At 36.3% G+C, this 26,592-nt stretch overlaps 1 protein-coding gene across 1 annotated transcript in view; it reads left to right on the plus strand.

Annotated features, from left to right (window-relative positions):
- ANOS1 (anosmin 1) overlaps positions 1–26,592 on the plus strand; it is a 130,691-nt gene that overhangs the window by 78,288 nt on the left and 25,811 nt on the right. Inside the window, exons 6-9 of the mRNA NM_205424.2 lie at positions 6,944–7,073; positions 17,618–17,820; positions 20,454–20,601; positions 24,546–24,695. Coding sequence (NP_990755.2) covers positions 6,944–7,073; positions 17,618–17,820; positions 20,454–20,601; positions 24,546–24,695 — 631 coding nt within the window. The remainder of the gene's footprint in view (positions 1–6,943; positions 7,074–17,617; positions 17,821–20,453; positions 20,602–24,545; positions 24,696–26,592) is intronic.

Consider the following 26,592-nt stretch of genomic DNA (forward strand, 5'->3'; position numbering starts at 1 on the left):
TGTAAGATTCATGAGCAAATGTTTCTTAATGGGAAGCAGCCAACAGAGCATAAATTTTCGCTTAGTTTCTTCCCAGTTTCAGTCTGTTTCTTAACATGCTGACAGTCCACCTGGATGGCAGAGTTCCAGTCATTTATCTTAACTGCTTCACCATCATCTCTGCTGACAAGAAAAGCAAAATGTTGATTCTGAAAAGACCTGCAAAACATCAGTGGAAAAACAAAACAGCTAGGAAAAAAAAGAAAGAGGGAATAATCCACAAAATAAAATAGGGAGTTTAAATTCTGTGGCAATCTGTTTTCGTTCTCAGTTCAGGTTGTGTAGGAAAGAGGTATCTTAAAATAGTGTCAAGCTTGTGAAGCTGAACGCTCAAAAGTGAAATCTTTAGCTTTACTGTTGTACTACAGGGGACTGTTACAATGTTAGAGTTCTGCTCAGTGAAAGTCACCTGCATCAGAGCTTGGCATGAAACACAGCCTGTGCAATTGCATCCCAAGGAACGTGCACAAGGAACGTGACCTGATAAAGTTGCAGTGACTTATTTTTGTCTCTCAGTTGAGGTTCACATCTTCAGTCTGTGTTCCCCATAGTCAACTTTCTGCTAATGCTACTAGGAGAATACCACTTAGCAAACATAAGCCAGATGTGAACTGCTACTCGCTGTTATCGTGCCATGTAGCTAGGCTGTAGAAACATAGCTCTTCTGCAAAGATAGCATATTACTACACTTTTCCTCATCCCAGAAGTAGACCTCTTGCACATTTCTGGGAACAAGCACTATATACAGTGGCAGAGCTTGTATGAATATCTTCCTTCTCACAGTGATGTACAGGAGAGAGGGCTTCAGCGATGTCTTCCCTTCGCAGAATGGTAAGAATCCTGATAGCTAACTTTGCTGAGGGTGTGCAACATGCAGGCAGAAAGCGCTGAGTTATTCACTATGGCATGAGAAGACTCTTCCAACTGACTTCTTTCTGAGAACTTTGATGTCCCTACTCATCTTGAGAGACGTATGTTGGATTGTGGGACAGCCTCCACTGGGGATGTCAGTTCCAAACAAGCTTCAGGATGCCTGGCTGACTTTGCAAACCATGTGTACTTAATGGGGCATAAAGGCTGGGCACCCTTAAGGGGCACTAGTAATAAGAATTTCTGTCTCTATAGTCATGTACCTCGATGACATTTGTAGTTTTAGACATCCTGCTGGGCAATCAAATTCCAGATTTGACTGGATGCATTAGAATTGATTTTGCCATGTCAGCAACAAAGATGGATGTCCAATTTGACTGAAGTGACTGTGTGCGTCTGCTCCAGGCTGTTCTTGTCCATATAACTGAGAATTTTCCTTGTGTGATTCCAAAGCACTGGGCTCAGAGACCTTGATTATAGGTAGAGGCTGTGAAGAGATCAGCCATTCAGTTAATAACTCCTGGGGCGTGGCTGTCCGTGGGAGATAATGCCCTTTCATTACTCTCTTTGCTACTTTTGCTAGAGGGCATGTTCAGAGCAGAGGAAGATCAACAAAATTGTAGGTAAGGTTCTGAATTTCTTTATGCTTGTATATTGCATAGTACTATGCCTGGAATTATGCACAGTTTTTGTTTGCACCTTCTTACAAGAAATTTCATAATATTTTGTCAGAGCTTTTTGTACAGTTTTCTGTTTTTCTTTTTAACTATTCATTTACAGTTGAGCTTATAATTTTAAATAATTTTTGAAGGGTTTACTTTTCAAAAACACTGTCATTTTTTACTTAATTACTGTGAGTTAATATGTAAATATTTTCTCGTGTATCAAATTTTTATTTGGTATTGAAAAAGTGTTTTTTAGAAAAAGTACGTCTTTTGGATTATATTGTCACTAGTTCTCTCTTGACGCTTTCTTTTTAAGAAGGGAGACAATCTATTACTATGTTATTTAAATCTTAACATTAAAAGGAATTTTAAGTATTCATCACTTTAGAAAGCAGAAATGTTAATTACAGAAGGTCTACTCTCCTTTGATAGAGTAGTGGATATGGCACTGTCAGATTTCTTTGACAGAGGAAATATAAACTCACAGAATCATAGAATGGCCTGGAAAAGGACCACAACAGTCATTGAGTTTCAACCCCCCCGCTATGTGCAGGGTCGCCAACCACTAGACCAGACTGTCCAGAGCCACGTCCAGCCTGGCCTTGAATGCCTCCAGGGATGGCACATCCACAACCTCCTTGGGCAACCTGTTCCAGTATGTCACCACCCACTGTGTGAAATACTTCCTCCTAGTATCCAACCTAAACCTCCCCTCTCTCAGTTTAAAACATTCCCCCTTGTCCTATCAGTATCCACTCTTGTAAACAGCCGCTCCCCTTCCTGTTTATACACTCCCTTCAAACTCAGCTCTTCTTACACTCTGGATGATATCTCTTTACTGTCTGAACTACAAATTCTTTATCATTTTGCATTATTTCAAAAGATTGTTGTGGAGCTATGAACTCATCAAGGTAAGGCTGCCCCCTACTATTTCCAGTAAACCTTTGCACTATAGAATCCGAGACTAATAATAAGATAGAAATAGAGGGAACACATTGAAATTCTCCACTGATTATTGTAAACCTAGAATAGCTGAGGGTCTTCTGCACCAGTCTTTGCCACAAAGACCTTCTTACACCAATTATTACTTATATATAAAAGACAGACACCAAAATCCTTGCAGTAGTGATGCAGAAATCCCGTCAGAATTGCTTAGCTGCTACACTGCTGAATTGTATTTTTTCATTCTCCTCACTCCCTATCCTAACTAATTTTATCCTTTTCTTACAAGAAGTTGTGGAAACCTTCAGCTTGCTTTGTTCAGAGGAAAAGTCTTGCCCATAAATATAGAAAATGTCCTAATTCAAACCAGCATGCATCATCCAAGACACTAGGCAATTTTTTCTCTTAACCTCTCAAACAGATGATGGGATTGAAGATAGGTCGTCTGTGCTGTGGGTAGGTACTTTAATCATTAGTCAATTATATGAACAGCTGGGAGAGATTTCTCTAGGCATTTTGAAGTGAAGAGCAAAGACAGGATGAGTGACTTCTTTCAGGAGGGGACTCAGAGCCTAAACAATCTTGGACTGCTGGGAAAGGAATAGAACTGGCAGTGCTTCTTGAACGTGGCAGCACTGGTTGGTCTGTTGTCTCTTGGACCTGAGATGCACTCTTGAGAAGGGATGTCAAGCTATTCTCTGTACTCTCCAGATTGTGGCATTCCATGCTATTGTTATATAAAGTTACATTCATACATTTGTTTTTATGGAATTTAGGATGATGATATGTTGCCTGGTATTTATGTCTGAGCACTCATTTTTTATACTATTTTATTCCAAATAATGTGTATTAGGATTGGAACTTAACAGTAAAACCTTCCTTTTTTAAGTGGATGGACAAATGCATAGCCAAAATAATTACTAATTATTATCTCATAATTGTTTAACTTAGGGGTGATCTTTTGGTTTTGTCTTTCATTGATTAAATTCTTTAAAACATTATGTTAACATTCAAAGACATGATTAGAATTCTTTTTAATAATTACTCTGATAGCTCTCTGAATTTTTTTTTTTAGTTAGTTCTCAAATAACCAACAGAATAATATAAGATTTCTCAGCAGTATTTAGCTCTTTCTTCAAATATGTTAAATCTTTGTGAAGGTTGGCTAGAAAGACTTTTTATAGGCCTTTTATAATGCAGAAGCTTTAGTTAGGGATACATCTCCTGCGTGCCACTGAGACTAACAGGAGCTTTGCCAACAAAGCCAATAGTGAAAGAAATAAGCCTAGGGCCTGTTCATAAATTAAAATAATTTTAGTGATATGGGTTGACACATTATTTGATCTTACATCTCACAGTTACCACACAAAGAATGACACAAATGAAATCTGGTGTTTTAAATGAGCCCTAACAGAATAACTGGGTTGGTGCAAAGAAATGACAACTGAGATTTCTCAGTTGAAGAATGTAGAGTCAATCAAGTCTTTTCACATTATGCCTGCCTTCTAGCTACAAGGACTGATCCTAAAATAATGCCTCCTGTTTTATTATGTTGTCCCATGATGTCAGAGGTGGATGTTTGTGGCCTGGCAGTAAAGGTTGAATCTTCCTGCCAATATCTCATTACATTTTGTTGCCATGCGACAGACAGCAGCAGAAGAGCTGTCTGATAAAATGACAGAGTACATGAAAGAGTGTATGAAGCAAAGGTGTGAAATTGATTTTCTCCATATAGAAAAAATTACACTCCTTGATATTCATTGATGCTTGCTGAATGTTTATGGAGATCAAGTAGTAGATATGAGCACAGTAAGACTGTGGTGTGTTTCAGTAGTGGTGACAGCAACAGTGGGTCACCTATTTCCTTCACATGCCCACACAATCATGCTACCCATTTTCCTAAATTTTGTTTGCCAACAAGTTGAAGAGATTAAGCACAGGATAATATCTAGAAACTTTATTGGCCGAGTCTTTTAAAATACTGTTGCTGGAGAGCTGGAGCAAATTTCTGAAGTTCTGACTGTCTGATTTAGGTTGGCAACTGCTGCTTTCTTCCATGGAATGATAAAAAAGCAAAAAGCAGAAATTTATGGAATCATATGATATCTTGTTTTGGAAAGGACCTTAAAGATCATCTAGTACTAAGCCATGGACAGAGATAGCTCTCACTGGAAAATGTTGCCCAGTAACTCATCCCACCTGACCTTAAATGCTACCAGGGATGGGGCATTCATAAATTCTCTGGGCAGCCTGGGCAGCCTCACCATCTTCTGAGTAAAGAATTTTCTCCTTACACTGAATCTAAATCTCCACTCTTTTAATTAAAATTGTTACCTCTTGTGCCGTCACTATCAGACTGTGTAAAAAGGTTGTTCTCCATCCTTCTTATGTTTTCTTGAAGTACTGGAAAGCCACAATGAGGTCTCCATGAAGGCTTCTCTTCTTCAGGATGAATAACTGCAGCTCCCTCAACCATTCTTTGCAAGAGAGATGTTCCACTCCTCTGATCATCTTTGTGGCTCTCTGCTGAACCCACTCCAATCACTCCATGTCTTTTATTTGCTGGGCTTCTCACACCTGAATATAGTATTCTAGATGAAACCTCATGGTGGCAGAGTAGAGTGTGTAAGCACGTCCCTCGCCCTCCTGGCCACCCTTCCTTAGATACAGCCCAGGATACTGGTGGCCTTCTGGGCTACAAGTGCACGCTGCTAGCTCACGTCCAGCTTTTCACCCACCACAACCCCCAAGTCCTTCTCTGGAGGGCTGTTCTCAAGGAATTCTTCTCCTAATCTGTACGCATATCTCGGATTGCCCCAACAAAAGTGCAGCACCGTGCACTTGGCCTTGTTGGTGGTTCATCTAAGTCTGCTTCTCAAGCTTGTCCAAGTCCCTCCGGTTAACATCCCTTCCTTTTGTTGTGTCAACTGCTTGGCTTGGTGTCATCAGCAAACTTGTGAGGGTGCATTCAATCCCACTGGCTAGGTTGCTGACAAAGATGTTAAAGAGCAACAGCCCCAAGATAGAGACCTGAGTGATCCTGCTTTTTACTGGCTTACACCTGGACCTAGTGCTGTTGTCCACAGTGCTCCGGCTGTGGCCATCAGCCCATTTAGAGATAAGGATGTAATGTGAGTTGTAATGTCAAAGGCTTAGAGAAGTCCAGATAGACTCAACTGGTCTTCCCTTGTTGACTGATGTGGTCACCCTGTTATAGAAGGCTACTTGGTCAGTCACTTTGTGAAGCTGTGTTGAGTTTCTTAGATCACTGCATTGTCCTTCTTCTGGAAGTACTTGGCATCACTACAAGTGATGCTGAATCTTATATGGTGGATTTGTGAAGTTACAGAAAATAGCCATTATAAAAATAAACAGGTGTAAAAAAATTGTTAATGATATTGCAACTTGGGTCAGTAATGATACTTAGTATTGGTTGTGCAGTTTATTTAGACATGCAAGACATTTATTTCAAGCTTATGTGTTTTTTGATTAAAGTATTAAAACAGCAAAAGTGAGAGCCATGGAATGAAATTTGGATAATTGAGATGGAACTTTAAATGTAAAATAGCCACAAATAAATTAGTTTCTGATGAGCTCCACAGACACTCTTTCTTCTGTACATGGTAGTGATTGAGCTGTTATCAGAAGGCTGTGTTCAGCTCTGATGTTTGTACCTTCCAAAAAAAATCAGAGGGTGTACAAGCCAGCTGCTTAAAAGCTTAAAGGAAAAGAATAAAAGCAGGCTTCAGAATAAGAGTGTTTAAAGCACCTCCTACTGAAAGAGTTCAGAGTGCATTTATACTTTTTCCATATGTCAGTGGTTAAGGCACTCGCTGCAGAAGTTGGAAATGGAAGTCATGACACACCAGCAGTCTCAGTGAGTGTTGCTGGAGAAAAGATCATCTCCTATGACCTAAGAAAAGTCTGCAGAGAAGAGTTAAGGCTGTGATTGTCATTTTGACATAAGTGCTAAAGATCTGAAGGAAGATTCACTTTCATTACCTGAGGGCTTTGTGTTTCCTATGAACCAGGAAAGGTGGCTTCTCAGTGTTGGATTTTGTGAAGTCATTTTGGAGGCCTGACTCCTTAGGGTCTGGAGAAATGAGTTCATTGATCTGGGGTAATGAGTTCCCTAAAAAATCATCAGCTGATTAGCTAAGTCCTACATGTTTGGTAAAGGTTTTGATAACTGAAAAAATCATTTTGTGAATTTAACACTTGACCAATTTTCTAAATGTCACTTTTCTAGAAGAGAGCTGCAATGCAATGTTAAATTTGGTGGTTACATGTTTTTGTTCACAACCGTTGACACTAGTATGTACTGAGGTGTGTCAGCTACCTCCCAGTCTGACTGATGGGTGTTACATTGTAGAGAGCACAACTAGCCCCATCTAAGCAGACAGTAACCATGACATTTTCCCCACCAGACAACAGATGAGCGGGTTCAACTGTCAGACATCAGAGCAAGCAGGTGGTACCAGTTCCGCGTGGCAGCTGTGAACGTGCATGGGACAAGGGGCTTCACGGCACCCAGCAAGCACTTCCGCTCCTCTAAAGGTGAGTTTTGGTTCCCTACAGCTGGATCACATCTTCTGCTTGCTCAAATGTGGAGTGCAGCCTTTTTTTGTGGCAGAATGTGGGGTTTTTGTTCTTTTGCCATTAGCTTTAGAAATGGTGTGAGGTTTGTTTGAAGTCTGCTCAAGAATTAAAGGTTAATGGTATCATTATTCTTTTTATCAGAAAGGTGTCTCAATGAATAAACCTCCTTTTAGACATTTTCCATGCTATTGGTATCAAACAACAAGACCCTGACCACGAAACATGGAGATGGGTTTTCAGTGTTTTATTCCAAGAGCTCTCTTATGTTCCTTTATAGTTACAGGAAATTTGTTACTGTCATATGTTTAGCTGAGTACAGAAATAATTGTCACTGACATCTAAGTAATTGGAGCATCGTTGTTTTAATGGAAATAGGGGCTGTCTTAATGTGACTCCCTCCCTTCTAGCATTAATCATAAGGGCTCAGGGATAATAAGGGTGTGTTTAGCAGCATGTTACTTTTCATTGGGAAGGAATGTTAGCCAGTCCATTAAGTGTTGCAGGAATTTTTGTTGCTGTTGCTTGATTTGTCAAGGGATGAATTCAGGCAGTAACTTTGAAAATGGATCAGTAATTGGTACTGGGAAGATGGGAGCTCAAACAGATCTCCCCTCCTGTGAAGTTTTTTTCTGATGCACTTTTGACCCATGTGAATGAGAGCTTTTCCAGATGACTTTCAAGCACGGTATCACAGGCCAGAAACCATCCCCAATAGTCTGGATGTGGTCACCCTCTCTTACAGAAAGTTAATAGTCTGGAAATAGCCAGACCATGCTAGTTGGCTTTGGTGCCAAACAATGAGATTTAGCAGTCTTCACTGTATTACTAGTGGAGGTGAAGTTTATAATAGATAGACATGTCTTTGTTTTGGTAGTGACAGAATCTTTACACTTTTATAAAGAGTACTTTGAAGAATGCATTTCTTTATCCTGTAGAGTTGACTTGCAATATAAACAGTTGCTATATATGGGTTTTCATGTTAGCTTTTTCTTTCTTTTTGGTCATAATCAATCCTAGAAATCTTAGAAAATCTTACTGTAGCTACAGTTATATAAGCATGCAAGTGCTTTTGAAAGTATGGATGTTATAATCATTTACTGAGTAAGTTTACATTCAACTCAATAATTTTTAATGCTATAACGCCATATCTGATAAGAAGGTTTGTTGGCATGGTCATCCCACTATTGCTGTGAGACAAACAAAAGTATTATTTTAAGAATTCGTTACAATTAACTGGCACACAATTTCAATGACATGAAAAATGCAGTTCCTCCAAACTATGCTGAGCTTACTGCAAGGACTGATCAGCAGCAGTAGCTTTCTCTTTGATTTTTCTCCTGAGATGCAGTTTCTGCAGACAGCAGAAGCAGTGCTTCACTGCTGAATTGGGCACCAGCTTTTTTTAAACTCATACCATGGTGAATTGTTTTTCTGAGTTGCTAGAGATTTTCAAACTATTCAGCTTGAAAACAGTACAACTGCAGTTACATAAAGATATATCATGATAACACTGGCGTTTTGGCTTGAGCATGACATTTGTATAAAATTCTGTTCCAAACACGTCCCCTGATGGTTGGGCTCACCACAGGAGCATATTGTTCAAAATACCTACATTAGTAATGAATGTAAGAACATCTGTGTTAAGTCATACTGAACATCTCTTTAGCCCAGTATCTGACCCTATCCGTAAGTGGGTTTCTGGAGAAATATGTGACAGCATGATAAGCATACAGAGATATTTCTTCAGAATAATTTCCTACCTGGCAGTGATTTTCAGGAGCTTGAGGTTTTGAAATGATTGTATGTTATATACCAGAGTCCGCTTCTCCTGCATTCTCTGCAGCTACTCCTGAAACATTTTCTATCCGGTAGTACTGCTCATGGTTGTCAGGTGGGCAGAGAGCACTTTGAGCACTTCTAGGACTTTGTGAGAAGTACAGGAGCTAGCAGAACATCTGCATGCTGTTACATAACAAATGAAAACAGTAGTGATCTTGTTAAGGGCAGAAAATAAACTAGCTCTGTTCAAAAGTCTGCAGTAACCCTCACCTACTGTTAGCCTAACAATAACAATTTCAAATCTAAGCGCCGGTACATGACAGAACATTGTGAACTGCCAAGCAAACAAAAGGAATACAGTTAGCTGTCAGCTCTGTTGCCAGAGTCCTCTTTATTCCATCCATTCATTTGAGTGTTTTAGAGGCTGTGTTATGTTAGTGGCTATTGCAAAAATACCACATTTACCAAATGAAATTTGGAAGCATTAAGTGACAGTGGTGACTGTCAGGAGTGACACTAGCTTGCTTCAGTCAGTATCTCTCAGCCTCCATGTCCCTGAGCAGGCACTCATAGCACTAACAGTTATAGTGTTATACAGAGTATTAATTACTACTTTGGAACTCAGTGGGAATTGGCTGCCCCTGCCTGGCAGAGAGGCAAGAAACTACTGATCACATGTGCCTGTTTTTTTGGGTGCCAGCATCTACTCATTCCTGCTGAGCTCCTACAGGCATATTTAACTTCTGTTATGGAAAAGGAAGGAGGCTTTTGGCACCTCTCCTTTGAAAGTTTGCTGACTCTCTTTGGTACATTTGTGTGAAATGTGGACAGAAACTCATACCAGTTCTCGTACTGTTTCATTATGTTGCACCAAAGAGCAAGAGAAGATTTATCATCTTCATCAGATTTGCCAACGTTTTTTTTTTTTCAAAAAGAAATCCTTTGATTAGAAAATGAGACAGCAATTCCTAAAGCAGTTTGTCACACAAGATGTTAAACTTCTACCAGTTGTTCGTAAGTTATAATGAATAGCAAATTGTATTTTTTTTTTTTCTTAAGGGGACAAATGTGATATATATACTCAGAATATGGGGAAGAGTATGGGACCACAAAATCTCTGTCACTAAATATTTTAAGCTGTTAAAAAAAAACATTCAGAGACGTTGGTGCCAAAATTACTTGGAGAGAGACTTGTCTGGTAATTATGATACTGATTATACTGTTTTGTGTCTTTTACAAATGCAAAAATGTGATTTCTAAATAGATACAACAAAGCAAGGTTTTTTAAAATTCAAAAGAACTTTACATCTTCTGAGTTATGCAGCAACTTTTATTTAACTAAAAAGCTCCTAATTATACAAATCAGTTTAGTATCCCAGTCATGAAAAACAAAACTAGGAAGGCAGAAGAGCATTTCATCAAGTGTTCCAGCTATAATGGTTCTACATCATCCTACATCTACTCGTGTTTTGATTATTTATCTGCTGTAGACGTTAACAGTCTTATACTGTGGACAGTTGAGGTGAAGGTCTATTAGCTATTTTACACTGCCTCATGTATTCATTTATGGAATTACTATGTAAATAATAAATAATCAAAGTGACACAGCTGAGATAAATAATTTATGAAAGGTTCAGAGCTTAAGCTGTGAGAATTTTTTATGCTGTTTATTTATTCCTATAAAAGAGACGAAGCATTTATATTGGCCTATCTGGCATAGCTCTTCACAGGGAACAAAGCAACGCTTTATTTTGCCATAATTTGATACCAAAGTTACAAGAAACATAGAATAGATTATGCAGATCTCCTTAGAGCAGATAGCCAGAAGATGGAGTTAATACAGTACCTAGGAGAATGGGTCCTTTCCTAAAAGTAGGACTCTGTACATGGATTTTCAGGTTGATACTGTCAGCTAAAATGGATCAAAGCTTTCTGGTGTTCTTAACAGTGATTTCCATTTCACTTTTATTTTTTTTTTAATTGTGTTTGCTTTCCTTTTCATCTTCCACTGAGTGACAATAATTTGCAGTAACAGCAAAAAGTTTACAGAATGTCTGGCAGAATCTTTATGATCCCCAAAGATATGAATATACTTCTCATATTTTTACTGATCCTCTCCAAGCTGTTTCATTTACTTTGGAAGGAGGAGAGAACTGATCCTACAATCCAAAAATAAGTCTATTTAGGGAAAAAAAAAAAAAAAAAAAAAAAAAAAAAAAAAAAAAAAAAAAAAAAAAAAAAGCTATCTTTCCTTTTCTCCCATTATGTGGACACCGGATAGCCAAACCCAAATTGCCAGAAGCTGTTTGGCACTAGTAATTCAACTTGTATTTGTGTAAGAGTTTTTAGACTATTTTTTTCTAGCTTTTAGGTTCTATGATGACAATGAACTCTCAGTAAAAGATACTACCGTTAACTAGAGGAACCAGCATTAAGCATTTCCATATAATATATTACCATGCTGGTCTGTAGTTAGACACTGTGCTATTTTCACAGGCTAAAAGAGGCTGTAAGATCAACACAATGAGCCCAAACCTGATCCTTCTACCTTACTAAAGGTTTTTATCTTCACCATAAAGGCAGCTGCTAGCATACACAGGATGAATTGTCAAGCAAAAGGAAGCAGACAACATTGTTTTCACAGCACATAAGTACCATGCTGGATGAGATTTCATGCATGCATTACTGAGTGTTAGTAAAACCAGAACAGACACCCACTCCTGGCAATAAAATTCTTTCTGTTGCTCCTTTGAGACCAATGATTTTTTTATACTGCTGCACAGCTGGTTTATGTGTGCCATTTCCATTGGGCAAAGCCGGTCCTCTTACTTATGCCTTGGAACTGTTTAATAGTTGAAGACTTGTCTGTAGAGCAGTTTCAGCAGATTTTTAGTGTTGGCATACATAATATTTAAAAGATAGCAATGGATGATCTATTTTAAGCAAGGAGAAAAAAATATCTCTGCAGAAAAGGTTTAAACAGGAGTCAAACTTGCTTTCATTTTTACAGCTCAGGATGGAAATTCCATGTTTCAATGTCATTATTTCCTCTCTGACATATATATTTTAAATCATTTATTGTTTTCATTACAGTTGCCACATTTAAAGCCAAAGTGAATGTTTTGCGGCAATGTACAATGTGATTCTTGTACCTACCCTGCACATGCTTTTTTATTGAGGTTGCAAGTTGTGTCTAGATCCTATTTATAGAAAGAATTTTGTAAAATATAGAGTGTCTATCACTATGTTTAAAAATATGATTGTGGGAAGATGTGCATTTTGAAATGGTGATGTGAAGGTTTTCTTATTTTCTTGTATTAGCAGCAAGGAATCCTCCCTTCTGGGGACTGAAGACAGAGTTTTTCTTGTGATGGCTGAGTAGCCAGCAAGACAAGCGTTTGAGTCCTTTGGGTATACTCAAGCCAGATACAATGCAGACAAATGCAGTACTTACTCCATGTGCTGGAACAGCAGCCTCAGCTTTGACCTAATGAAGCTATCATTTCTAGCAGTGAGAAGTGATTTACTTGTCAGATGGCTGAGACCAGAATATTTTAAGATTTGAAAACAATTGTCTGTGCCAAATCTTAGTTATATAAGGACTTTTATTTTATTTGAGCTGTAGCATAAACAGCAAAGGAAAAGCTGCAACTAACAGTGCTCTTTCTGCAAACCAAAGAATTCAATTTAAAACTCAGAAAAATGCATTTAAATAAAATTTCAGAACCTTTAATTTGAAAAACTGGCAGTAGTTTCCCTTCCAGTAGTTTAACATTCACATATCTAAATTGTACATGTGGGCAGTCAGTCGAAGGGATCACAGGTATATGAGCACAAACAGCAGAATGGTTGTTAGCTTTATAGTCATTAGAATTCCAGTTTAGCTTCATAGTCAGGTTAACAAAAGTGTATAAGCTCTGTAGTCCAGTACCTGTTATTAGACTTAGAAATATTTCAGCACAAAAGTTGTGTATGGCTTTTTGTGTCTGGGTAGACATAAGCATAATGAAGTACCATGTAGAAGCATGACTTTTCCATTCATTAATAGAATTGAGAAGGCTTAAAAACAAAACAAAACAAAAAACCTATAATTATCTCATGAATGGTCTGTATGCATAATGAAGGAGTATGTTGTTAAGGCTATATAAGAAGGGCATTTTGCTTGCTTACTTGAGTTTTAGGGATATTAAGGGTGTTGTCATTTTTTGAGGGTGGGGTGCTTTTTTATTTTCTTGTTTGTTTGTTTGTTTGTTTTTCTTGGTGATAACAGAGATCACAATATATTGCATTGTTGCTGTTCTGACTTACTTCAGACCTTTCAAATGAAGAAAAACATGCATGTTCCTGTTTTTTGGTGTAAAAAAAATTATAGTTCTGTCAATTATAGAAGTGATGAATGGTATAGAGAGACATAGAAATAGATGAATAAATTATGTCATCATACGGAAATATGTGCAATGGATTCTCAGCTGATATAAAGTGCTCACTAAATGGCTTCATATTTTAGGTACCCAAAATCCAGGAAAGATTTTATTGTTGGTTCCCCAAAATCAAACAGTTGTTTGTTAGTTTTTGTGGTTTTTTCCTCCTTTCTTTCAGATGATTAAATGTGAAATTGTAATGCTTGTCAATGTTCAAGACGGATTTGGATAATGTCCTTAGTAATATAGTTTAACTTTTGGTTAGCCTTGATGTGATCAGACAGGTGGACTAGATGATCTCTGAAGGTCCCTTCCAACTGTTGTGTTCTGTTCTGTTCTGTTCTATTCTAATTTTTTCATCTTTGATCATTTTACTTGTTTCTGTGTAGGTCATTCCAAAATTAATGCCTCCTATTTATTTCCACGGAAACTGCAACATATACATATACAAAGAGCACAGTATGACTATTTGATAGAGTAAATTCTCAACTACAAAGCACTATTTTTCAACATAGTCACCATCATTAGTTATGCATTTTCATCAGTGATGAATAAGTGCCTGCATGCTGATCCCATAAAAACCTGCATCAGTGCAGGTGACCCACTGTTTCCACAGCTGCTGCAACAGCGTTGTTGCTAGGAGTATGTTGTTCACACAGTCCATCTTTCATTGGCCTGAACAGATGAAAGTCCAAAGATGCCAAATTCAGACTATACAGTGGATTTGGTAGGACAATTCAGCCAAGACTGGCAATGAGACTCCATGGTCTTCAAACTGACTTGCGGCCCGGTGTTATCACGTTACAGGAGAAAGATTGTTGACTTCTCTGGCCTGACTCTGAAAGTTTGAGTCTTCATCTTAGTCAGCATCATGATATTGCAGTTGGAGTTGATGGTTTGTCCAGATTCCAGGAAATCCAGAAGGTTTACCTATCCCTATTCTAAAAGACAATGCATGTCACTTTATCCACTGTCTGGAACTTTTTCTTCAATGGGGAATTAACATATCTTCACTCTGTGAACTGCCATTCTGACTCCAGCTCCTAGTGGTGACACCATGTTACTGGTAACAGTGTGATCCAGGAAGCTGTCACCTTCAGCCTTGTATTGGTTCACTAGGTCCTGACAAACTTGGGTATGTGGTTCTTTCTGTTCCTATATGAGCACTTGTGGGACACAGCCTAATGCAGATGTTATAATATTCAAACATTGCCACCATTGTTTCCAATGCATTTAGACTTATATTCAACTATGTACACAGTTCCCTGATTGTAATCCACTAGTTCACATAGATGAGCTGATCAAGGTGCTCTTCATTCTGTGGTGTGACAGCTGTGCAGAATGTGGCTTGACATCCACGTTGCTGTTGACACTGCTGAAATGCACCACCCATCACCTCACTGTGCTCACACCCACTGTTTGGTCTCCGTAAACATTCAGCAAGCATCAAAGAATGTCAATGATTGCCATTTTTTCCACACAGAGGAATTCGGTTCCACACCTTTTCTTCATTCACACTTCCACTTCAGACACCATTTTGTCAGACTGCCGCTCTGCTGCCAGCTGTTGTACAGCAACAACATGTAATGGAATATTGTCAGGAGAGTTCAATCCCTACTGCCATACCACCACCGTTTGCCTCTAACTTCTTCAGCCAACATAATAAAATAGGAGGCGTTATTTCAGAGCGACCCTTGTAAATTATTGTTTTCTCCAGCTTAGTCTACTATTTTTTTTTCTAGAAAATGTGGCACTTTCAAATTTCTTGCCTTTTCATGCCTGTCAATTACAGAACTCCTCCCTTTCTGTCTTGACATCTACGAGCACTCTTCTTCCTGCTCTTAAAAGGCACATTTCAATGGCATTTGCTAGGTTTACAAAAAAAAAAAAAAAAAAAAAAAAAATTGCTATTCCTTTTCTTGTAGGGCCAGAAACACTTGACAAGGAATTTTGAAGAAAACAAATTAAGCAAATTTGGTCTTTTGCTTTTAGACCTATGAAGAGTATTCTGAAATGTTATTTTGTTTAACTTTTAGAATTTTGGGGACTCTAAGAGTATTTTATAGACACAGAAAGCATGTCCTACAGTTAGAATTGTTTAGGTTTATATCAGAGCGTTCATGAAGGCATACTCTCCAAAACACTTTAATTGTATCCCATATGTTATGTATACATAATACATGATGTATGGTACTTGTGGGAGTTAACCTGAATAATTCACCTGTGGTAATATGATCAGTTGCACTTCAGGTTATAAATGTTTTATTGTCACAATACATTGCATACAAAAGAAAAAGAAGAACCCTAACATTTTAAGTCAGTGAAGACGGATGCTTGAAAGAATTTTGTTTTTTTTGATTCACGATTCTGGTTATTGCGTCCAAATTTCATTTCACTTCTAATTATTTTTGCAAGCACAGAAATAGATGATGAATTATGTTAGATAACGATACAAGCTATTTATCTAAAACAAATTTTAGAAATTAATCTTCACATTATTTATCTCTTCCAAAATATACAGCTTTGTATATATTTAAAATGGAGTTATTAGCTATTAGGTAAGACAGTAAATGTAAGAACTGAGCCAGAAAAGAAAAAGTAAAATAATTTGATTTACAATCTGATTAAAAAAAAAAAAAAAAGAAATAAAGGATTAGGAAAATGAAGTTAAATTTCCAGAATTCTTCAACTTACGGGAGTTTTTATAAGAGTTATGGCCAGTGTGAGATAACAGGACCATTCTTTATTATTTAGCTAAAATGACACACATCAGGAAACAGAAGCATCTATTGTTATTTAATGGAGACTCCTGTTAAATAGGAGGAATAAGCCGTTATTTCACATCTGCTGATCTATAAGAAGGAAATGCTGTCTTTATTAACCCTGAATGTGTCAGTTTGCATGACCTAAATGATGGAATTTTTCAATGAGACCATTAGTCATAGGGATTATCTGATGAACTTAGTATGTCTGGAAAGTTCATTTAACAGTTCATTAACCGTTATGAGAAGATTCAGGTGAACTGCACCATAAATGAATGCCTGATGTCTCTTCTGCACACCTCCAGTTTTATTTCTGGCAATAAGTGGTGGCTCATTTGGCAGAAAAGTTTCGTGAAAAGATTTTCTCAATCACATTGTTTATCTCTTGGCTTCAACTTCATATCATGCCTTAATTACTACAAATTTCCTTTGTATGCCTGAAATATTTTGATTTTTTTTTTTGAGCTCCACTGTTTAATTTGTTTACATCGTTATTTATTGATTAGTGCGTTTTTATTATATCTTGCCTGTAATATTTGGTTAACACTGACACTTAAAAAAAGAACAAACAACTTTTTGAAGTATTCTTTCACAAAAGTGCCGATGAAAGAAGTATATTGCCATATTCAGTCTTGATAACATTTTTTGTAATGTTTCCAAGATTACTTAGATTGAGAATTGTGATTAAAAAGTAAGACTCAGGTTGATAGCAGATTTGACTTTCAAAAGTTCAGTTGACAAATTTCGACTAATTCACATGACTCAGCCAGCATATTATATGGTTGGACCACAAGGACCTAACATTCAATATTAGAAGTTGTTCAATAGTGGAACCTGTGACTGTCTGGTATCATTAAATCTAGGGTTGGCACAGAGGCAATTGAAGGAACAACACCTCAGTTAATATTGACCAGAAATTTGAATAAGTAAATAAATCACAGAGATGGTTGCTGTTATTTAAAAAAAAAATAAAGTCTTAAGCACTTATTTGGCAGCATATCTTGAGTTCTTCATTACATCTCAATTACATTTATTCTAAGAACATGTCTATGTCTGTGATAATGGATATCAGTACAAGAATTTTAAAGAAAGATTCAACCTCTAAAAATATTCTCGTCTGACAGTTCTCTGGCAACGCTGACAAAAATATTTAGTGTCTCCAAGATTTTATTCTGTTCTTGTGAACCAGGAGTTTTTACATTCACAATGTATTTATAATAGTGAATGCCAGAAATAAGCCTAATAATTTAGTACATTATGATGAAACTTTATAACATCTGTGAACATAACAGTGACATAGAATAATTATGTGAATACATAATTGTAATTTTAGTAAAGTTTGGATTTGTAGAGTTTGCAAAAAGCCATCTCAGCTGTGAGAAGTTTTTGCCTGAATTTTCTTAAATACACTGAGAATGTTTAATACAGATTTTGTATGACTAGTAAATACATAAGATGAATATGATTTTTAATTTACTTAAGATGATCTTTACTTTAGATTTTTTGATATTATTTGATTTTGCTTTATTTTTAATTTCAGATCCATCTGCTCCACCAGCTCCATCTAATATCAGAATTGCCAATATCAGTGCAAACAATGATGGAACTGTTAATGTAATGATTACTTGGGATCTTCCAGAAGAGCCTGATATCCCAGTGCACCACTACAAAGTTTTCTGGAGCTGGACTTATAGCAAATATGTGATTCCAGCTAAAAAAAAAAGAAGGAAGATTACTGATGGGGTAAGAAAGAAAATAGCAAATGAGACAGAAATATGGCTGTGTATTAATTCTGGAACATTCAAACTTTATTTTTGATGAAATAAACAGAGTATAAGTAACAAAAATGTGATAAATTGCAATCATTTCAACTGCTTGGGAAGTAATTGCCTTAATTTTTAAGATCACCAACCCCACAGACAAATTTGATAGCTCAGTTCCTTTGCTTCACTGAACTCAAGGAGAGTAGACTTCTGTCTTAGAATGCAGGCAAGTATAAGATTTTGCAGGAGAGATGGACAGAAAGTTCATTGCTTTTTCTCCTCTAAAGCAGGGTTTATTTTACTACACTTCTGAAAGATACAGTGGTGTTTCATTTAAGAAACACTGACATCATCTTTTGCATTACTTTTTCAGTTTGTAAATAAAACTCAAGACACCATTGTATAGAATAACCATTAGAATAACCATAATCAGTAGGGGCCCAAGGAAAAAAAAAAACAAACAAATAATCTGTTATGCCAAAGATGTGACATATTTCATAGCATCAATTTTCTTTTGAGATTTTTGACTATATCAAATCTTGCTGTCATTTCCTTAAGCATATTTTACAGTAACTAAACATATTTAGTAAAGATAGAAATGTGTCACAAATAAAAGTCTGGACTTAATTATCTGGAATTACTTTTATTAGTGCATTGTGAGAAATTGTTTCCATGTCTGTGTTAACACTGTGTTTTGGCTCTGGTTGACCACTTGCACTGTGATGAGTGACAGCTACCGAGTAATAGTCCCTCTTATCCCTTAGCACCAAACCCTGCAAAACATGAGAGGTTGTATAATACAATGTAGGTTGTATTCTTGTTATATTATTCTGAGTTGTATATATGTTCAGCAGACGGGACATAGCAGGCCCGCCACTGGATGAACACTGTGGACCCATTCCTTCTGATGGGAAATGATGGGGATCAGGGCTTGGAGGCTGCAGCCATCATCACTAGCTCTACAGTGGGAAAGAGGGAAATGAATGTATACCCACCACTGGAAATGATGTGGATTCTTTTCAGCAACCGTGATAACTTGGCTCTTTGTTTCTATTCAAGTCAAATACTTAGGAGTAGAAAATCCACAAAGCCATAGTAAACATATGCAGAAAAGAAAGTTAGCTCATTCTTATAGTTTTAAAAATCACATTAGCAAGATAGGAGTGGAGTTGGGTTTTGCTAGGTAGTAGAATTTATGTTTCTCAGGAAAGATGCCATTGGCTAGAGACCTTCATAGCATTAAAGTAATTGGGAACAAGGTCCAAACTTGAATATGAGGAAATTCAGAAGATCCAAAATGTATTTTAGCGGAAAGTTAAACTCTTAAAATATCTTTTATGCTACTCCTGCCCCTGTGTTCTTTTTATTCTGCAGGATTGCATGAAAGTGTACAGCAATGAGATTCAGACTACCCCATAGGACGCTCCTCAGGATATTGCTTGCCAATGAATACGATAGAAATATTTGATCTAGAAATCAAAACTACAGAAAATATAAAACAAGGTTAAAAAAATCTTGTTTTTAAAATAACATTGAAAATTTTCTTTATGCAGATTTTGCCTTTAGAAATAGTTCAAATTTAGTCTAATACAAATCATTTTACAGTGATTTCTATATGAAAATACTCAAATAATTTGAGTAAAATGTTTATAGTCAGTAGTAAATATTTCAGCACAAACAAGTGGACATGACTGATTTGAAACACTTTTGACAATCCCTTAACTGTTAAATGTGGCATCATATGGTTATCTTTACTCTGGATTGATGGGTAAACTTCAATTGAAGAATGAATTGTGATGAAAACATGGATTCTTCTGTCTTAGACATGGGCTAGAAGGGCATTTTTATAAATACTAAAAAATGTTTACAAATGTAAGAAAATTGATATCTCTTCTTTGCAATATTATTGAAAGTATTTTAATTTATGGATTATTAAACATGATTGTCCTGCTCACATACATTTCCATTAAATTGTATTTTTGATTTTCTGTTTTTCATTCTATAGAGGAAAATAATCCTTACCAATTAGCAGGTTCTTTGGATGGTTGGTTTGTTTTTGTTTTTTTTTTTAGAAAAAAATATAGAAATTATTAACAAATGTACGAACACTGTATGTAACTGTTTTCAGACTAGCTATCTTAAGACTAAATTGTCAGTTGCTTTGCTAATACAAAAAAAATTTGTGGATGAAGGAGTTTTAATTTCTTTGACTGAAATATTTTTGGCATACCAAAAAAAGTATTTTTTATACTTTTCTAAGTACTTTTATAAAAGTACTTAAAGTACTTTTGTACTTCATATACTGTATATATTTATATTTATAAATAAATATAAACAACTTTAATTTTGGCCTAAACTGTGACTACGTTTGCCAAGGAATTACTGAAATTCTGTAAATGTCAGTAAGATTAGTACTGTAAAAAAAGACAAAGAAAAACAAAGTACAATGAAATATAGTTTTAAAGAAGCAAGCTTTTGTTCTCCTGAAATTTATACATGTTTTCTTTTCTAATTTCAAAAGAGTAGTGGGCCTAAGATAACAATCTTGCTTTTAATACAAGCCTGTGTTTCAGTAATACTTTAACTTCCATATATGTATATTCTCTATTATAGCCCCAGAATTATGTGGTCCTGGAGGGACTTCAACCCAACAGCAACTACAATGTAGAACTGCAGGCAGTAACACGCTGGGGTCAGATACGCCTTAAAAGTGCTAAGGTTTCTCTTCATTTTAGCACAGCACAGGACAACAGGAATAATAGTGAGTAATTGCATTCAGACACCTGAATGCTTTATCTCTTCTTTAACTGGAATTTGAATGCTTTAAATAATGGTTTCTTAAATCATTTTCTTTAAGCTGGCTGTTTGATAGCAGAGTAATCTTGTCTTGATGAAGTTGAGTAACCTTTTAATGTTAAATTTCCTATTTAAAACTTGATAACAATTTTGCCTATTTCTTTTTCATAGTTTCTACTCACCTTAAAGAAATACAATGAAAATGAATGCATTTGCATCACTGTGATGTTAAGACTTTAAAAATACATCTATAAATACTTGCAATATTTCCTACTGGCTGCTGTAAATCCATTTCTGTGTCTTTCTCTTAACTGGACAGTTTGCACTTGCAGTGCTTTTCAAAATCCTGACTAGCCTATGAATTCAGGTTCTTGGATCATACAAATATATACCTTGTAGGAAGTGAGTTAAAATATCGACTCTTCTATTAGAGAATCTAAGTTATTTCATGCCTAAGTTATTTCATGATAAAGGAACTCTCAAGAAGTTATTGCACACATAGGACAAAAATTCAAATTAAAATCTTGAGATCTTTAGAGGTCAGATTATTTCTTTTTAAGATATTTAAAACTTCACATGCTAAAGCAATGCTCGGCTCAACTTTGTTCTAGTAAGTGGAAAAGAATCCCAGGTGCCATTGTTATGCATTATTATGGCATACAGCCAAAGTAGCATTAAGCAAGCTATTGAATTTCTTTCTCTTATTTTATTATGACATTATAGTTTAAAATTGTATCTGAATATGAGAGTAAACTAAGTCCTAGTTAAATGTTTTTATAATTGCAATACAATACTGAGTTACTGCATTAGCTGCTGTTACATCTCTGATTAGTCAATAAAGTAATAAAGCGAAATTCTTATAAGAAGATGCTAGAGATATCAATTCTAATACTCTTTCCTGATTGTTTCATTTTCCATCTATTTACGTTTTGATTTTAAAGTACAATCAAAGTTTATTTGGCACCATTTTCATAACATCACATTCACTCTAAATAGCCTCATCTAACTAACCAATGGCTATTTTTACTGGACCCTTCTGCGTGTATATTCTGTTTGGATATATTTAAAATAGTTTAAATTAGTTGCTACCTAGGACAGACCTCCACATCTACAGTTGCTTCCTGTTTTAATGTACCAAGAAGATAAAACAAACCTAAGGATACATTAAATGAAAACTTTCTGCATAATGCAGTCCCTCTAAACTGGAGTTTGTATAACTGAGTTTGGACTTTGCCAGTGTAGATGTCATTCCTTACTTTTTCTTTACAATAAGAAACTGTTTCACTGACAGTGCTGTATCAACTCTCTGTGGTATTGCTGATAATGGGTTTGTGCTGGGAAAGGAAGACTTTCATTCCAATTCTCTCTCCAGAACACTGTTTTTTTCTGAATCTGATGCAGATCACCTGTGACTTACCACATTATAGTTCTCTAAGTCCTCTACTAAGTGGCATTTATCTACCAATAATGTCTGGTAGTTTCATTGTTTTATGTCCACACTATCATACCTCTTTCCTACCATCAGGGTTTAAAGTCTCTTGAATAACTTTCCTTGGATAATCTACCCTCACTTTGCCCTTTTTACTTAATAAAAGTCTGCCAGTAGTTTCTGTGAAAGTTTGTTATTTACATAATTTCTTGTGCTTTATTTCACTTTACTATACTGACCTTTTCAACTAAAAGCTGAAATGGCTGCTGTATTGTTTTTTAAACTAAATTAATACTACATTCAGAATATTTTTGATTGCAAATGTACCTCAAGTGTGTGAATGCTATATTCAAAGTATGACCATCCATTTAGCTCATGAGCAGTATTTTCTTTCTAACTGCAGATCTGTGCCTGTGAGAACTTGAAAACACGTTTGGTTTACAAGAGAGTACTTCAATAATAAGCATATAGAGAAATCTGAACATACTCTCTGTTAAAGCCATGGATGAAAGAATTGGAGATTATTTGAGCCCAAACTCAATGGTGATACCACACATTTTAGTCAACACAGCATTCTGCTGAGAAGTGTGTTTGGACCTATTCTGAAAATGGCTAAATTATGGCTTATATGGAAAAGCAAATACAATCTACCCCTGAAGGACATGCAAATAGATATGAATTAATCTTCTGACTCTCACTGAAGTTAGCTAGTTAGAACCACTTCTGCTTGAGGTATTTTTGATAATACTCAGAAGCAGATGGAGAAATCTGAAAAAATAATTGCCTGAAATATTATCTAGGACAGGACATTCATGCCCCCTCATCATCTGGGGAATCTTATGGCCTTTGGGAAGTAGTTCCAGAAGCACCATTCCAATTTTGCTGGAGTCCCGCTGTCAATTGCTCAACTCACTGTGGAATTAAGGTCTTTTTTTAGGTGGCTGTTCATGTTGTCGGAATAGAATCAGTCTATAACCCACTGAAGTAATTTAGTCCTATGGACTTCTGTGAGCTTTGACCTCGGCCCTCTGGCATTATCTTTCCTTGCTCTCAAAAATATCTTGCCTCACTATATTCATGTGCCTTGCTTCTGGGAAATACAGCAAGATTCTCTCTCTCTTGATCAGTGTACGTAGTATGTAGTTTAAATCACTGTTCTTGTTCTGGAATTGGAGAGAAAACAGCAAAATACAAATTCGGTTAAATTAAAATACCTTATGTTGAGATATACCTAACAGATTCAAGTTTGTACTTTGCACTTTTACTTTGTGGTTTCGTTTCAGGGAGCATAAACACTATGATTACCTTATGAAAGAACATACATGAATCCGGTAGATTTACTTCAATGTAAAAGAAGCCATTAAACAAGTAAAAATGTATCAGATTAAGGAAAAGATTGAAAAAGTAAAATTTGTCCAAAAAGCAATTCGAGTTTTAGCTGAAGTTACACGTAGGGTACCATATTTAAGTTCACATGTTATTCATGATGATTGTTGAAACTTGAGTCTTTCTCTATTTCTCTCAATTATGCAGCTAATATTTTGGCACTTCCTAATAATTGGAATCTTCATTTTTCACTTAGATGTAATATTGAATTAAATACAGGTTTTTTTGTTTTGTTTTGTTTTTTGTTTTTTTTTTTTTGTTAATCTGATACAATTACTGCCCTCAGTCAGAACTGTTATATTTGACAGTGTGCAATGAAATGCATTTTGAATCCACACTAGTGCCTCTTAAACTGACAACATTTAGGAGTACTCAGTTGTTCTGAATACTGACAACACTGCTAAATGTTCATAAAGTGTTACCAGATGAAGAGCTTGATGAAGGACATCACGTTACGATTGCTTTTTGAAAGCTAGGCACACATATCAAGGGATTTGCTCAAAGTTCATTCTGATCGTACAATGTTTTCCTAAGCATTCACTGTTCACTGTTGGAGACAGAAAAGCAGGCAAAAAAGATCTTTAATCTGACCACAGTGTTCTCATATACCGTACCAAAGGACTGTATTTACTTTGATGTAATAACCACATGCAGCCTCTGTGGCTTACACTCAATCCCGTCCTCAGGTTTTTGGCTATATTCAAATACTTTGCAAATATAAAGATGATGAATGATTATATAGAAGTACAGCTAGATACCATGCTTGTTGAAAAAGTCAGAATGTTAACTTCTCTGTTCCTGGGAATGTAAATACACTCCCTTTACTTAGAATCGCTTTGAAAATTTAGAGAGTATTTTCATGTTAGTGTTCGTGTGTCTTTTTTCTGTCTCTAAAATATCTTTACAGAATTTCAAACAAATTATGTCTTTCTGCCATATGGACCGTTTGTTTTTTTATAGTTATAATAATTTCATTTAGGTAAGATTAAAATAAGGTAGGTTTATTATTTTTTCTGAATTTGGACATTGTTGGCATAGTCATTAGACAGCACTATATTAAATAATTAATTAATTTATTTTTCTGTGTACTGCAGATGAACAGACATCTGCTGGGAAACCTCCAAAAGGACTGGTAGATCCTTACCCAACCTTTCAAAGAAGAAAACCAACTCGTTTTCTTAAAATTGGAACTCCTTTCTATCAGGACAATCAACTTCAGGTTAAAGTGTACTGGAAGAAGACAGGTTTGTCAAATTTTTGTTGTACTGTTTTTCTAAGGAGGAACTCTCCTAACCTGTCTCAGAGTTGTAGAACATTGTTATAATATACTGGGCCTCATACAATCATTTGAAGTCAAATACAGCATCCATCCCTCTATCCCTTCACCTTCACATTAGTGTGAAACATTGCCTCTTGTTATGTCTGGCAGAAAGAAATTATGTGACAGCTACCCAAAAATTGTAGTCAGTCATGTTGGAGTACTGAATCTTCTCAGAGCTGAAACGATTTTTGGTTCAGAAGAAATTACTTCTTGTAAATGTTAAATAAGTAATCAGAATTTGTGCTTATGTCACAGAACTTTTGTGACTAGGCATGTAGTCTCCCTGGAATGTGGTCAGGGGATCTCAAGTGCATACTGTTCCCTTGTGATGCTCCGTTGGATACCACGGGAGCATGACTTCTTGGACTTTGTCAGTTGAGAAATGAGTCAGAAAATGAGTCTGTATGGAAATCATGTAGTGATGTCACAGAAACTAAACTACAATCTGAACAACAAGATTTAGAGCTACAGTGGTTATGTGAGGGCCATAATAGACTTGATGCCAAGCTTTATCAGTCACTTTGAATTAGAACAGCAAAAAGAGTTTGCCTCAACCACAGCAAAAATCTGTACATTGGTTGTCTGCGAGGCTAACTGCACTTTTTTTTTTTTTTTTTTGCAGAAAATCTAGTAATGATTTTGTCTAAGTCTTTCAAACTGAAGGAAAATACTGTACATTTTAAGTATCTAATCAGATTTAGAAATGAGAAAAAAGGGATTTTCCTTTCTTTCCCTCTAGTAGCATATAGATTTTTCTACATTGCTTTAGCTTAGCCATAACAGCGTCATACATTGTTATTTGAAAATACGCCTACACAATTAGTGTTTTAACTGGAAGCATGTACATATAAAGCAGTAGCACATGCATAAAATTTTTGTGTTTGACATAAGGGGCTACAAAATAATCAGTAACCTATTCCTCTGGAATTTTTCAAAGAATTTTAGAAATACTTAATATTGGTTGGAGGGGATTAGGTTTATACAGCACCACCCTAACTTGAGAGAAGCTATATAGCCATTCAGTTATCCTATATAATGTAAGAATATGTCACATTGGGTAGTGTGGATTAAGAGATGTATGCCTCTTGTTTTATTATGTTGGCCCACGATGTTAGAGGCAGATGTTGGTGGTAGGGCAGTAGAGACTGAACTTTCCAGACAGTATTCCATTACATGTTGTTGTCATGTGATAGATGGCAGCAGAGGGGCAGTCTGACAAATTGGTGTCTGACATGGAAGTATGGATGAAACAAAGGGGTGGAATTAAATTCCTCCATGAAGAAAAAATGGCACCTATTGATATTCATCAACACCTGCTGAATGTTTATGGAGAGCAAACAGTGGATGTGAGCACAGTAAGGCAGTGGGTGGTTCATTTCAGCAGTGGCAGCAGCAACATGAAACTGAAATACAGGCAATTATCTTCTTAGAAGATAGCAACTTCCATGAGCTCTGACAGGGGTTTGGAGTTGAGGTAGTCCACGGAAGAGATACTGACTGAAAATTTATTAGTGAGGATGTGCTGCAGAGCAAGTTTTTTTCATTGTGCTTGTGAGCACAGCAGAAGGAGCATATTTGCTGTATCTTGTCATTATGAAAGACAGCAGCCACAGGAACCAGCTGAGTTTGAAACTGTACTCACACTTCTTTGTCCTTTATGAACTTCACTGCCTCTAGTTGTGTTTAGGGATTTATAGGAACTATAATAGGAAATACTGAGACTTTACCTCAGTCTATTGTATGACCTGATGTCTAGCTTGTTTTCATTGCCTATAGGCAATCGAAGTTCAAATCCTTCTTGACAAGTAACTGACCTCTGT

Source organism: Gallus gallus, chromosome 1, assembly GCF_016699485.2.
Source record: "Gallus gallus isolate bGalGal1 chromosome 1, bGalGal1.mat.broiler.GRCg7b, whole genome shotgun sequence".
In the NCBI taxonomy this organism is placed as follows: domain Eukaryota; kingdom Metazoa; phylum Chordata; class Aves; order Galliformes; family Phasianidae; genus Gallus; species Gallus gallus.